The sequence below is a fragment of the Stegodyphus dumicola genome, chromosome X2, assembly GCF_044657685.1.
Source record: "Stegodyphus dumicola isolate Sdum_Otavi_A_Nest chromosome X2, ASM4465768v1".
In the NCBI taxonomy this organism is placed as follows: Eukaryota; Metazoa; Arthropoda; class Arachnida; order Araneae; family Eresidae; genus Stegodyphus; species Stegodyphus dumicola.
In genome coordinates this window covers 194,221,973-194,236,858 of record NC_140781.1, presented here as the reverse complement: position 1 = coordinate 194,236,858, position 14,886 = coordinate 194,221,973, and the positions used below count along the sequence as shown (strand labels likewise).

Below are 14,886 nucleotides of genomic sequence, written 5' to 3'. Positions count from 1 at the left end.
AACGTGAATCTTATAAGGAATGTTATTTTGCACAGCCCATACTATTCGACTTCTCGCACAGGCGTGAAGATGAACGCAACAGGGCAAGGGTGTAAAAGACCCTTTATTTATCACAAACTGTATGACAGAATACACGGTCCTTGCTTACACAAAAACACTGTCCACTTACAGTGAGAACCTAAAAGTATTTAACAATAAGTTTAGAGGTAGAGATTTAGTGCTTGACGACACAATTCAATTTACTAACAAGCTGACTCAGAAACCTACACCAGCAATGTACTAACTAGACGGCCAGACTGCTTGGCGGCTACTAAGATCAACGGTGGGAGGACAAAATAGCAATTGTGCGCATCACTAGCGAAATCACACTCAGTCTAATCTCTGGTACTTTCGTCGGAAAATTGGCTTACTGCAGGAGATACTTTTTCTTGCTATTACCAGTACCTTAGAGATTCCCGTTTAGGGCCTGACATTTGTGAAATTCGTAATTAAATACATCCTCTGAATGAGGTGAATTTGTCGGAGAAGAAGCTCTTTGCCTCTTGAAAAGAGACCAGAGGCTCGGAAGCTGGTCGAATGGGTTTCCTCGAGGAATCCTGAGATGTGGGGACTATTTGCAAATTATATACAGTGACCACTCAAAATGCTAAAAAATTACGTCCCATATGATGGAGACGAGAGAGAGTCTTTCAGAGTGGTAATTTTGAAGAAATCCGATTTTCAACAGAATATTGTCAACGCACAGAAGTACTATGCTGTAACCGGTTATCGAAGTCACATGGATTTGAGTGAAGTAAATGAGAGGCATAAGGTCTAATAAGTATATTCCCCTCCAGAATCTCATAGGCTAAGATGTCAGATGAATTTGCGGGGCTGTTCCTTATAGATTTGTTGAAAAAATTTTCATTTATCCTGGTGATGAATTCTTTAATCTATTCCATCTTCAGATCTGAATGCAAGCTTCTATTTCTAATGAAATAGGGAGCATTTGCGATGATCCTTAGAACCTTGTTTTGGAGAACTCGAATCTATTTAATGTCCTTTTCGCTGGCGTTTGCCCAGGCGGGGGAAGCATACGTAATAATAGGTCTTTTGATAAAGAAATAGGGTCTGCACTTCAGATTTAAAGTGGGTCTATCAATTTTGAGCAGCGAGAAGATACTGATCATCATGTTGTAGGTCTTCGTTGACACGTTAGTCATGTGGTTGGACCAGGTAAAGTCCTTGTTTAGGGTGACACCCAAATAATTGGTAGTATTGACTCTAGAAACCTGGGTTCCGAAGAACTTTAGTTCTTTCTTAATAGCGTCCCTTTTGTGGAATTTTGTGATTAGGAGAATTTTTAACTTCTCGGGTTGGATGCTAATTTTCCACTTGCTGCACCAACGCCCGATGATAGGCACTTTCTCCTGAATTTTAACCAGTCCTGTCTAATCTTTTCGGTTCAACAGTTTAAAATGAGACATTCCCAGGAAGTTCTTTATTCAAAAATTAAAACAACTGCTAGTAAAACAAAACAGGACCCTATAGACCGACATTATTTTTGGTACTGAATCCAACCCATTATTTCAAATTTCGAGTCTTTGAAATTCAAATTCCAATATAATTATTAAACTGAAATAATAAATTACATCCTTTCTAAAGAATTATCCAACACATTTGTAGGCAAATTATTATTACTTTTGTAGAGTCATTAGGTTAATCGGAAGCAGAAAAGATGAAAAATATGCAACCGCCTTCCCCGGGAATCGAACCACGGACATCTGGAATACCGGCTCAGCGTGCTACCGTTACACCACGAAGGCACGCTAGGGAAGTGGGAGAAATACCTTATAGTTTAATAAACTGAATTGGAAGTGCTTTTATTTACCCACTTTTATAAGGTTTTGTCCTATTGCTAGATTTATTTTTCTAAGAGTGTTTTCTCAGAACTCCCTAATAGTTGGGCACCGTAACAAAAGCATACAACTGACTAACTTAACATAATTCATGATTGATTAGCTAAAAATGTTATATTTAGTTCGCAAGTAGAAGGGTTTTCTTTCTCTACAGATAACTAATTATGGTAATATATTGTTACCGCCTTTATCCAATGCATAAAATAATTCATTCTCTCAGCGTTAATCCGTCAAACAAGTTCTGTATAAGTTTCCGTACCTTAATATACATTTGAATTACGTTTGATTTTTGTTGTTATCAAAATTTAGATGTTTACAAAGCAATAAACACGCAAAGTCTGAAAATAATTTTATTTAAAAATAAGTAAATCTGGTAACAAAAGTGTTTATAGAATAATGAACACATTTAAGTCATTTTTCATAGAAATGTATACATACATATTTACTCATAGGTCATTTTAATTGCACTTTACGTTATTTACACTATATTAAAAACGACACATTTTGTAGTGCTTAAGTTTACAAAATTATAATCATTTAAAAATATATTTACTATGTTAATAAAAACAGAAATATATATACGTCTTTATCTCATATTAATTAGGCAGGAATTTTATCTATGAAGTTTTTAAAATGTACATATAATCTATCATATAGTTTGAAGCTTAGTAGCCATACATTATTTTAAATAGAAAATTTCTTTTTCCAAAAATAAAAAAGGGTATACATATATGCTTTGAATGTCACCATACTAAAAATAAAAAAATATATGAATTGCAAAATATATATTTGAACATGAAAGAAAAATTATATCTGCTTTTCTAACTGAACTGAGGAAGGTTCATTTATTTACTTTCCTTATACTTAAACCATATAAACTTTCTGATAAACAAGGTTTTTAATTTAGCTACAATGCATCATTTATAATTTTTTTTTCTATTATTGAGAATAAATACAGTTTTTGAACATTCAAGACTTATTGCTGAAAATCTAAGTGTAAAGCTTGTTTAAAGATGGCATACATTCATTTACAAAAGAATATTCTCTAAACTGAATAAAGAATACACATGAGATACCTTTGTATTTTTCACAAATATAATGTTTTCGATCTTAATTTTTACGTTGAGAAAATTGATGACAGAAAAATATGCATTCTGCTATATGACGAAATTTCACATTTTCATCATAACATTAAAAAATTACAAAAAAATGCAAGTTTTACAAAGGCTTACAACGGTAGAAATCACATGCCTTACAAATGTTAGTAAGCAAATGCACGAAATGAGTTTGAATACAATTTTTGTTTTGATTTGGAAAGTGCTTTTCCATCGATAAAATGTTCACTTTCGTATCTTTTTTATCTGTATTATATGTACGATCCTGTAGGACGTGATGCTGAGTGGAATTTATGCTGCATTATTTCTCACATTACTTGAGATGGATGTAAAATAGGTCTCCAACCAGTAGCATTAGGTCCAAACTTGTACACCAAGCGACGTCCAAAAACTGGCAGCAGAACTTGACTTTTATAATAGTATCTACGGGAAACAAATCAAGAACGAAATCGATTAGATTGACCTAGGAATAAAACACAATTAACAGCTCCAAATACTATGCAGGTCTTGAGGGAAAAATAACAAGCAGATTATTCGCAAATTTCACAATTTCTTTGATGAATATACTGCTGCTCAAAAATTAAGCAGCAAACATAAAAGTTAATATAAACTGAAATATCAGCCTTGAATATGAGTGAAATTTAGAAGGCAGATTTGTGATGAGTAATTATGTTATAACAGAAAATTCTTTGAAATAGCTTGCACCTTATACCGTAAATACTAAATTTTAGCTTAAAAAAGTTCATTCAGTCATTTTAATAGCGAGATTAATTCCCTCGGGCAGAAAGGCTAGTTATTCGATTACGGCAAAGCCAGGACGGATATCTGCTTGAAGGGAAGGATGCTTTAGTGGATGACTTTCTGAGAGAAATTGGCTCATATTCACATTAAACACGGAGAAAGCCACAAAAACCAACCATGCAGCCAGTTTATTCTCCTGGGATCTGACACAAACCAAGTCAAAGTATCAATATATAGCGATCTTATCACCCGGCTACTGGTGTCCGTGTTGAAAGGCAGGATTGACACTGATAATCCATATTACAAATAAGGTTGTGTTTAAGAACTTGAGATATTAATCTTGGTTCCAACAAAAGGATAAATCAAAGCTTCTGCAGATATCTCAGAGGAATACTGATATATCCTGTCTCCCTATATTGTACCACACGTGATCTGTCGGATTGAGGCTAGATGGTTTTCAATGCTCAATTTATAGGAGTAATTTTCTTTGTTCATGGACCAGATGAAATCTGAGTGGGCGAGCATTATCATTCCCCGGCAGAGAATTGACTAGGTGAGAGAAAAGAACAAATTTATGAATAAAGGCTTCTATTACGATATCAAATAAGTTCTGAAGATGTGTGGCCGTTAATTATGTAATCCCAATCTATTGTTAAGCCATCACGATAACCACCTCTTTCCTGAAAAAAATATATTAAGTTACGGGTTTTTCTATATCATTGGAAGTCCAGAATCCTTTACTTCCGGAGACTGAGCCGAAAGTGATCAGTACGCTATTCTACTTACTGTCTTCCAGTACAGTTAGTTTTTAGTATAGTCTCGAGATCAAAACATTATAGTCTACATTTGTGTGGATGTTGAATAAATGCAGAATGACTTTGTATAAAAGCGATCTTGATAAAATTTTCGAAGCATATTTTAACGAAAGACTATTGTTCCAGTGGATGCATAGAGCTCTGAAGCAAATTGCTGTATGATGTAAGGCATTAACAATCAAGTAAAGGCCTGCTGGGGCAGTTATGAGAATTAGGCATCAGGACCCAGTCCTTCGGGACATCATTTGGTTTATTTGATTGAATGAAGGATGATCGATCAAGTCCTCTTTAACTTTCGTTTGGACTTTGATATGAATTCTTCTTGAACCGCTGACTGACTGTAATCAGTTTCATGCTACCATATGTCTCTCCACTTTCTTTCTTCACTTAAATGATTCCATCTCTTCATTTTAAAAAATGATAAAATCTGAAATTTCATAAAAAAAAGAAAAACTGTGACGCAATTGTATAAAACTAAACTGTCTTTTATACTAATGAAAACGGGAAATCGATTAATGCTGTCTTTTCTTGTAGCCATGGCAACTGTGAGTTTTTTTCTTTCTTTCTTTCTTTTTTTTTTTTTTTTTTTTGTGTGTGTGTGTGTGTGTGTGTGTGTGTGTGTGTGTGCAATGATTTTTATGTTTGTACTGGAAATGTAAACAAGCATACAGTTTCCTCGACTTGTTACTTAATTTTTCAGCAGTAGTGCAACAGTAGTGCAATTTAGTATATTAGTAAGAACACATAACTTCTCCTAACATTTTAATAGAAGGCAATGCTTGACTGATATTCAGTTATAAATCCAACTTGTTATTTTCACGCTCTGTTTAAACACTTATTGTAAGAACAATATTTCACTAAAGAGCACATTAATTCAAACGGTTTGTCAAAAGAAAAGTGCATTAATTTGAAGCATAATTAAGATCTAGTTGTAAGATTCATATACGTCAACAGCGATTCGGGGGCAGTGTAAGTTTACATGAAAATCTGAATATTTTTCACGCATCAGGATTTCACCTTATCAGGTTCAATGTTTCTTCTTACCTTCTTCGGAAACATACAATGACCTGACTAGAACAGAGAGCTTACTAAAGCTATGTTCACTAATTGTAGTAAGTAGACAGGATACAGACGAAGGGTATACAAAACCCTTTATTTTTTTTCTTTATATACAATGACTTCCGTACTTCGGAATACCATGACCCTCCACTCGGGGTCTAACTTAAAAGATATCAAAATAAAACTAAACTCTAATTTAACTTTAGAATAAGATTGGCCTTATAATAACAGAAAGCGTATGTAGCACAGAGACTGTGAACACTACAATACGTTTAATTTATCAAGAGGATTAAAACCTCTGGCCTGGAAGGCAAAGTAGCAACTGCATAACTTCTAAGGTAAGCGGCCTGCTTCGAACTCACGGCTTCCTCTCTTCTGCTTGGCAACAAGGCCACACTTAAATACTTGGCGTTCGCCAGACAACTTTGCATAAACTCCTTCACGCTTATAATTCTGGCCGGAAGTAGAAAATAAGAAGTGATAGTAAAGATTTAAAATAAAATAAACGTTAGTAAAACTTAAGATCCTTACATACTTCCCGCCAGAGTTAATTAGTTTGAAACTGAGGTCTAAAACGACCTTGTTGAAAACTTTTAGCTCTAGAAACTAACGCGAGGCCAAACTTTTACAAACATAACTTAGCTAGAAACTAGAAAATTTTAAAAGAAAGAAATTTGTTACAATAGTAGCTCCCGGAATATACAACAATCTTTTTTCTTTTTCATCTGTACTGCATCAAAACAGGAGCTTTATTCAATTCTGGTTCCTTCCAGAGATCTGGAAGGAAAACTAGTTTAATGAAATGTTACAGAATGACATTGCAAATAACATATAGAATATACTTTTCTTAACATTCTTATTTCATTCATGACTATTTTAATTATCTCTCCCCGTGCTCTCTGACATGTGTTGTAAAAACACCAAACACGAATGTGTTTCTGTCTATGTGTTCAACACTTCCTCCTACAATCAAAACACTAACGTGTTAAAATTCAACATACGAGACCTCTTAACACACCCTAATTTCAACTCTAGACCCTGAGGTACTATTCTGAAAGTGGCTAACTCTAAAGTGTAGCGTCAGAGAGCCTAACTACATCATTCAACCTTTACCACATATTCGCCATGATTTAATCTTTACAGTCACACGAATAACAAATTTTTAACATTACTTTCACTTTTACCATATCACGTTATTTCTAAACATTCAAAATAACAGTTCACATGTATACAAGAACATATCAAGATGCCGTTAATTTTACACATTTGAAAACATACATTAGTAGTACATTGTTAACTTCTATTCTTTTCAAAGCAAGTGCCAATTCTTTCTACATTGAAATAATACTACATTTCAAAAAGTCTTTCAGACTAAAACTTCTTTCTTGTTAGAATGTTTTAAATAAAATTTATACAATAACTTTTTACAATATTTAAGTCTTTAGACAACGCTATTATACATCAACTTTAGTTTTACGCGCGAGTAATTGAAAAACATAATAAGAAAATCGGTCACAACTCATTTCTCGCCCTTTTGGCGATAAAGGTAGACCTCGCATGAGGTAAAACTTCTTCAAATCTGCCACTTGCAGTAAGAATGAAAGATTAACTTAAGTTTGTAAAGTAACACAAAATTTTACTTATCTTTGTAATATTCAGACATCCTTTTCTGGGCCCAGTCTTTAAAGGTGCTGCAAACCGTAGCTTGGTTGATCCTCCTTCTTGTACGGGCTCGCCCTTCAGTGCTTTCCTCTGGAAGCTTCCGTTTTTCACCACTACGGCCACCCTTGAACATCTTCCTTCTGTCCTCTGCTTGTGGTCTTGGCCGTTTGAAGGCAGCTGGTCTTGGTGGAACCGGGAAACTTCTGTCGTGATCCTGCTTGGACCTCGTTGTTGGCCGTTCAAATTTTTCTTGTACTTTTTCCTCCGCCGCTGATGGCCCTTCCGCAGTTCGGCGACTTTTGCTGCGGAGAGTTCTGTCGGATGAGTCAATCTTCCGTTTCACAGCCGGGTTATAGTTGCCGTCCTTTCTCCCGGTCTTTTCCACATACGTCGTCCTTCTCCCTTCTTCATTCTGGGGGTGTTCGTGAAGTCTGTTTTTTGGACGGTGGAACGGCTTCTTTTTCTTTGTACCTTCAATTTTTCCGCGGGGCAATTTTCTTTTCACTTGCTTCTGTCTCTCATTGGCTTGCCCTTGTACTTGTCGTTTTCCCACCTCTGGAACTTGTACCTGCGGTGTCTGCCGTACCGGATCCTGCAAAAGATCTGAAAAGATTTGCATTTTATTACGGTCATAGAATGGTTTTATCTGGTCAATGTTTGCGGAACAGGTTTCACCATTTCTTGCCTTTAATACTACAACAGCGTGAGTTATTTTTTCTATAACATATGGTCCTTCAAAGCGTGGGAAAAATTTGGCAGTTTTATCTTCTGGTGCTGAAGAAAGTGAATGCTTAATTTTTAGTACTTCATCCCCTACTTTATAAGTTACTCCCCGTCGTTTCAAGTCATAATACAATTTTTGTTTTCTTTGTGCTACTTCTGTATTCTTTTTTGCTTCTTTTATTAGTTTTTCTATATCACCCATTTTAAATTCTGGGGCTCTTTGTTGCACATAAAATAGTTTATCTAACGGTGTTATAATCTTTCTGCCTAGAAATAACTCAGCAGGAGTTTTTCCCGTTGTATCATGTTTTGCGGTCCTAAGGGCGAAAGCAAATTCATTGACATAGTTATCCCAGCTTTTATGAAAATTTTTAACATAACTACGGATAATTTTCACTATATTTCTGTTGACCCGTTCCGCTATATTTGATTGCGGCCGATACGGGACCATTTTTAAATGACGTATGCCCAGTTTTTGGCACATGTCTTCAAATATATTACTTACAAATTGAGGACCATTATCCGATATAACTTTTAGGGGCGCCCCGTATTTTAAAATATATTTATTTAAAATAGAATCGGTAACTAATTTCGCGGAGGCTCGTTTTAAGGGAACAATTTCGGTCCATTTACTAAAATGATCAACTATAACAAGGAGATAGCGACTTTTGTTTAACTGACTTTTTGGGAAAGGGCCCAATAAATCGATGCCGATTATTTCATTTGGAAATTCGGATTTAATACTATTTAGAAACCCGGCCGGGCGGAAATTAATATAATTAACGGCTTGACATGTTGGGCAGGACTGGACATACGCCCTTGTTAACTTTTGCAGTTCAGGAAAGTAGACTGCCTCGCGTACGCGTTGAGTAGTTTTTCGAATACCAGCATGAGAAGCTAAAGGGCTGTCATGGAGCTCTTGCAGGATATTTAATCTAAGACTAGCTGGGATAACAGGTCGAAATTCGTTGTTGGAATTCGTAGTTTTTGTATAAAATAATAGACCATCTATTAGTTCGTAATGGGCCGCCCTATTTCTTATCGCCACAATATCTTGGTGGCTAAAATTTTCAGGATCCTTCAAATACTCATAAATACTTCCAAACTCAGGATCCTTACCCAGTTCGGTTATTACAGTTTCTCGGGAATTTATTGTACACGCTGTCAGCATTGCAACTTTTACGGTATTACCCTGTTCGTCTAATTTTATTCGTGATAGGGCATCTGCTACGATATTTTCCTTTCCGGGGGTATGCTTGATTACCAGATTATATTCTTGCAGCTTGAGTGCCCATCTTATTAACCTTGGGGATAAATTTTTCCCTGAGTACAATCTAGTTACCGCCGCATGATCAGAATATACTGTTATCGGCGCCTTTCCAAAATAGACTCGGAACTTTTGCACTGCTAACAGAACTGCAAGTGCCTCTCTCTCGGTCGCGGAATAGTTTCTTTGTGTTTGATTTAAAGTTCGGCTAAAAAATGCCACGGGCTGCTGATTTTGCGAAAGTACCGCTCCTACCGCATAATCCGAAGCATCCGCTGAAATTTCTAAATTTTCATCCTTTTCAGGAAATTTCAACACAGGGGCTTGCGTTAATGCTTGTTTTAATTTTTCGAAAGCACTATTGGCTTCGGCCGTCCACGAGAATCTTGCCTTTTTCCTTTTTAATTTTAACAATGGCTCAGCGATAGCCGCAAAATCTTTTATAAAGGACCTATAATATGAACAAAGTCCTAGAAAAGAAGAGAGCTTCTTTGCCGTGTTTGGAGTCGGATACTTTTGTACAGCGATTATTTTTGATTCATCTGTCTCGATCCCTTTTTGCGATATTTTGTAACCTAAATATTTTAATTCAGGGGCTGCAAATTTGCACTTTTCGACATTAACTTTTAGACCGGCCTCATTTAATAAAGAAAACACCTGTCTTAAATCCTGTATATGTTGGTCGAGATTATCACTAGTAATAATGATATCGTCTAAATAGATAAATGTGGACTTTCCAAGAACAGGTCTTAACACAATGTCCATGCATCGCTGAAATGTTGCTGGGGCGCCTGAAAGGCCAAACGGCATACGCAAAAATGCATAAGTGCCAGACTTGGTTATAAAAGCAGTCTTAGGCACGTCCTCAGGCCTGACCCCTATTTGAAAATAACCATTCGTTAAGTCTAAAGTCGTCATAAATTTGGTTGATTTTATGTTCCTTAAAATTTCTTCTATGATCGGTAACGGATATACCGGATATTTCGTTATGGAATTTAATTTACGGTAATCAATAGCGAATCTCCACCTTTTTGGATGCTCCAAAGGATAATCATTATTTTTCTTACATAAAACCACCGGGCTAGCATAACTACTTGAGATGGGCGTTATGATCTTTTTACGTAGCATATCGGTAATATGCCATTCTATAATTTTTTCCTTATTCTTATCATACCGGTATGGTTTTTGACGAACCGGCAATGCATCTCCGGTGTCAATACTATGGTTAGTAACCTGAGTAAATCCTGGAATATCACTAAATAAGGAAGCAAATTCACTTACCACTTGTCGGATTCTATCTTGCTCGTCATTAGGCAGGTGGTCAAGATTTAACCTTGGCGGTTCAACCTTTTCTACACGCACTGGTTTCATTGTCAGCCTAAGGGACGCTTCATTAAAATCCAGTGTAGCTTGTGCGTCTGAAAGAAAGTCTATTCCTAGGATTAAATGTGCTTGCAAATTCTTTACTATAAAAAACATCACCTTTACTTGTTCGTCCTTGATACGGATATATAAAGGTACTTTACCTACGCACTTACATTCTTTTCCTTGCGCCGCTAATACTGTCGTATTATCCGCATTATATATGCGGTATTTGCGAAAATACTTTCTAAAAAAGACTTCTGCCACACAGGAACACTGCGCGCCGGTATCCAGGAGTGCGGTGGCCGGGATATTATTTACCAAGACTTCAATCTTCGGAAGAGTTAAATTTTTCACCATTACTGTATTTAACTTGTAGGAAGAGGGGTTTTCGTGGCCTTCGGATTTCCGCACCCTCTCGTCAGCAGAAATCCGTTTTAGTTTAAAAAATTATTTTTCCTTTCCGTGCTTTCCTTCTTTCTCCACTGGCCTTGAGACTTTTTTCCTGGGTTGCTATTGAACTGTCGACGTTCGCCGGCTGTTTTTGAATGCTCGGGTTTCCTTGCCCACTGATTCGCTTTTTCTCCGTAGCCATGTGCTTGAGTTTGCTGTAGTCTTGGCGTACCAAATTGGTTTCGCTGTTGATACTGGCGTCTTCTTTCGACGTTCTTCTACTTTCAAACTGGACTGCTAGCTCAAATAACTTTTCCAGTGTAGTCGGATTTCTCAATTCAATAAAGTCTTGCACTTGGGGTAGTAACCTCGGCAAAATCACTTGAATTATTTCAGGATCCGGACGGTTTCCATACAAGAGCTTGAAAACGTGAATTTTTCTTAAAATAAAGCTCGAGAGGTTTTCCATTCTTTGTTGATATATACTGAAAAGTTCTGTTTCTAATTTCGCACGATCCCTTACAACAGGGAAGGCTTTTAGTAGGGCAGTCTTGAAATTTTCGTAAGTATAGGTGGGACTTCCTGCTTGACCCAAGAGACTTCTGCCGATACATTTGAACCAGTTAAGCGCTTGGCCCCTCAAAGCGATGGTAGCTAAGGTAATTTTTTGAAACTCGTGCACGGGGTAGAGCATGAAGTGGTCATCCAATTTTTCCAAAAAACTGGTTACCGGCGAGTTTCCATTAAACGTTGCTTCTGGTTTCATCGAAGCGCGCATGGTCTGGACGATGTACCCAAATCCTTCCAGGGCGGCAGCTGGCATTTCTGGATTCTGAGCCATTTCTGCAGGCAGCACAGGTTCTTCTTGAAACTCGGCCATGGTTATTCTTCTACGTTGGGCGCCACTATCAGGTTCAATGTTTCTTCTAACCTTCTTCGGAAACATACAAGGACCTGACTAGGAACAGAGAGCTTACTAAAGCTATGTTCACTAATTGTAGTAAGTAGACAGAATACAGACGAAGGGTATACAAAACCCTTTATTTTTCTTTATATACAATGACTTCCGTACTTCGGAATACAATGACCCTCCACTCGGGGTCTAACGTAAAAGATATCAAAATAAAACTAAACTCTAATTTAACTTTAGAATAATACACGTGTAAGATTGGCCTTATAATAACAGGAAGCGTATGTAGCACAGAGACTGTGAACACTACAATACGTTTAATTTATCAAGAGGATTAAAACCTCTGGCCTGGAAGGCAAAGTAGCAACTGCATAACTTCTAAGGTAAGCGGCCTGCTTCGAACTCACGGCTTCCTCTCTTCTGCTTGGCAACAAGGCCACACTTAAATACTTGGCGTTCGCCAGACAACTTTGCATAAACTCCTTCACGCTTATAATTCTGGCCGGAAGTAGAAAATAAGAAGTGATAGTAAAGATTTAAAATAAAATAAACGTTAGTAAAACTTAAGATCCTTACAACCTTACACTTGGAAACAAATATACAATATAATAACAGAAAAAGTAAAAATAATCTAAACCACAGCAATAAAAGAATCATGTGTATTACTCTGTTGAAAAGTCCTTCATTTTCTTCCGGTTTCTAGCCTACAGTGAGTTGTGAAAAATTGTGTTCTAAACTAGACTGTATTGAATTACTGACAGTTTTATGAAAAAGAAGAGTTTTGCGATAAGTTCCCTAAATAAATATTGCAATTGTCCTTTAATAACAAGCTCTTCGACCTTAAAATACCTAAGGATACCAGAAGAATCTCACAATTTACTAAGATTCCGCAGTACATATTGGGATATTTCCATGACAACATTGAAGCTACGTTTTTTCATATCTTCTATTTTAACTGTTTATGAAATTTGTTTAAATCTTTAAATTCTTGCTCTTCAGGAAATTCTTCTATTAAACACAGTTTCTAGATTAATTTTTATATCTAAGTGGCTTTGATTTAGCTCAACAAACGTTATAAACTGCTAAACATTTTCCTGTACTCCAAATATGCGGTTATCGGGAAACACATTTTCTAGGGATCTTGATGAGTCATGAAGTACGTTCCATAATTCATGCACTGAATATCTATATTAAATCTGATTGTTATAAACAGAAAATTAGAAGCGTTTTTTTCTCTTGCCTCGTTACTGAAAGATACGGAAAGTTATCGCACGTCGTTATTCTTATGCTAATCCAACACTTTTCGTAAACGTTTCGAACAGTTTTATGACAATTCAGAGTATTTCACGAAGGTGCGGGCACTACAGTCCCCGTTGTTCAAAAATGGAGTTAAGATTTATCTTCTTCCCTGCTTCTGTAATTAATCAAAAATGCAAACAAAAATCATAACGTTGCCTCGGAATAAAGGTGACCACATCCTTATGAAGGTTGCTTTCTTGAAACTAGAAACTATCTTTGTAAGACAGCGCACACATTTAAGCAGGAGCATCCTTATGAAGCTTATGTCTTTTCAAACACCGGCCAATCTGCATTAGGATGCTGGCACCTTTATAATGAGGCGTCTGTAACCAATAAAATGAAAACAAAAATTGAAGATGAAGAGCTTATAATTATTTGAACTGAAATTTGGTTAAAATATTTTGTTGTGTGATCTTATATTTTGAAAAGGGAAAGTTTAAAGGGGGACCTCTGCTGTTCATTTGGACTCTCTAGAAATATATGTGGAAAACATTACATAAGTAGCAACGCAAGATGTCAAAAAAAAAAAAAAAAAAAAAAAAAAAAAAAAAACACAGAAGATATATAAATATATGAATATCATAGTAAATGGTTAATATGAGTCTTTAATGAAGAACCTAAAGGTACGACTTAATTTTCTGAATCAAACCGTTTCCTTTTCAATCGTTCAGTTAACATTTCGCTAGTGTTTTGTTTTAATAACTCTTTTGTTTTAATATCGTTTGAAATATTTAGCTTAGAATTGGGTTTCATTGTCGCGACAATGGAAACCTTTTCTAAACTTGTTGATTTATGGCAATGACAACTTGACTACTTATTTTAAAATGGATATGACGTGATAAACATTACAGGATACCCGATTTCTAAAGAAGGCAATGTCGGTTTTATTTATAGCAAACTGTGTATTAAAATTTCTTATTAAAAAGGATATACGGGAAAAAGAGTTTTCTGACTTATTGCTACGTCTAAAGTTAGATTAAAGAGCTTTTCCTATTACGAATATATCTGGAATATTCGCAGGAGGAATACGAAATTTTGCAAATTACATATCTAAGGTAAATTTTTATACTCAAGGGACTTCCTAATAAAAATCTGCCTTTTGGATGTACGATATTTTAAAAGAAGTTTCGATAATATTACTTCATAAGCTGAAATTTCCGATTACATGTATCTAGAATTTCAAGATCAGCAAGCAAAAATCATGCAAGCATGCAGCATTTAATTCATGAAAAGAAATTTGATCCGTCACCAAACCTGAGAATGCCTTCCTGAAAACTTGCAAAGATATTATCTATAAAAGAAAAAAAGCTCATGTTATAAAATGCAAAGTAAAATTATTATCTCTCCCTAATATCAGTATACATACATTAAGCTTTCAAAAAATCATAAACTGCATTATGTCAATAGTTTTATGTTACATTTATTTACTTAGACCTATATTTTACAGCAGCTTACGAAGATCTGCTCTGTTTTGAAAACTACTACATTTGGACTTACTTTTTGGGTGCTCTTAGAGTATTATAAAAACATGTACCGAGAGAATAAAAATATTTCATGAAACAAATGATTAAATTTACCTCAGTTTAGTCTTAGCATATTTTTTCTTTATAAACTTGTAAAATGTCTAAATTTGAATAACATT

General features: G+C 35.7%; 1 protein-coding gene and 1 long non-coding RNA gene across 3 annotated transcripts in view; both read right to left on the bottom strand.

The window, feature by feature from the left end:
* Positions 1 to 2,232: 2,232 nt before the first annotated feature.
* Positions 2,233 to 14,886, bottom strand: part of LOC118185082 (ETS homologous factor-like) — a 148,971-nt gene continuing 136,317 nt past the window's right edge. For both annotated transcript variants that reach the window (XM_085810078.1, XM_085810079.1), the window contains exon 9: positions 2,233 to 3,436. In XM_085810078.1, the coding sequence (XP_085666204.1) occupies positions 3,322 to 3,436 (115 nt within the window). In that variant the 3' untranslated portion in view covers positions 2,233 to 3,321. The remainder of the gene's footprint in view (positions 3,437 to 14,886) is intronic.
* Positions 5,177 to 14,492, bottom strand: LOC146993002 (uncharacterized). Its single transcript, XR_015039261.1, has 2 exons — positions 12,525 to 14,492; positions 5,177 to 5,586 (listed from the first exon to the last, which is right to left on the bottom strand). It is a non-coding gene; the product is annotated as an uncharacterized LOC146993002 (long non-coding RNA).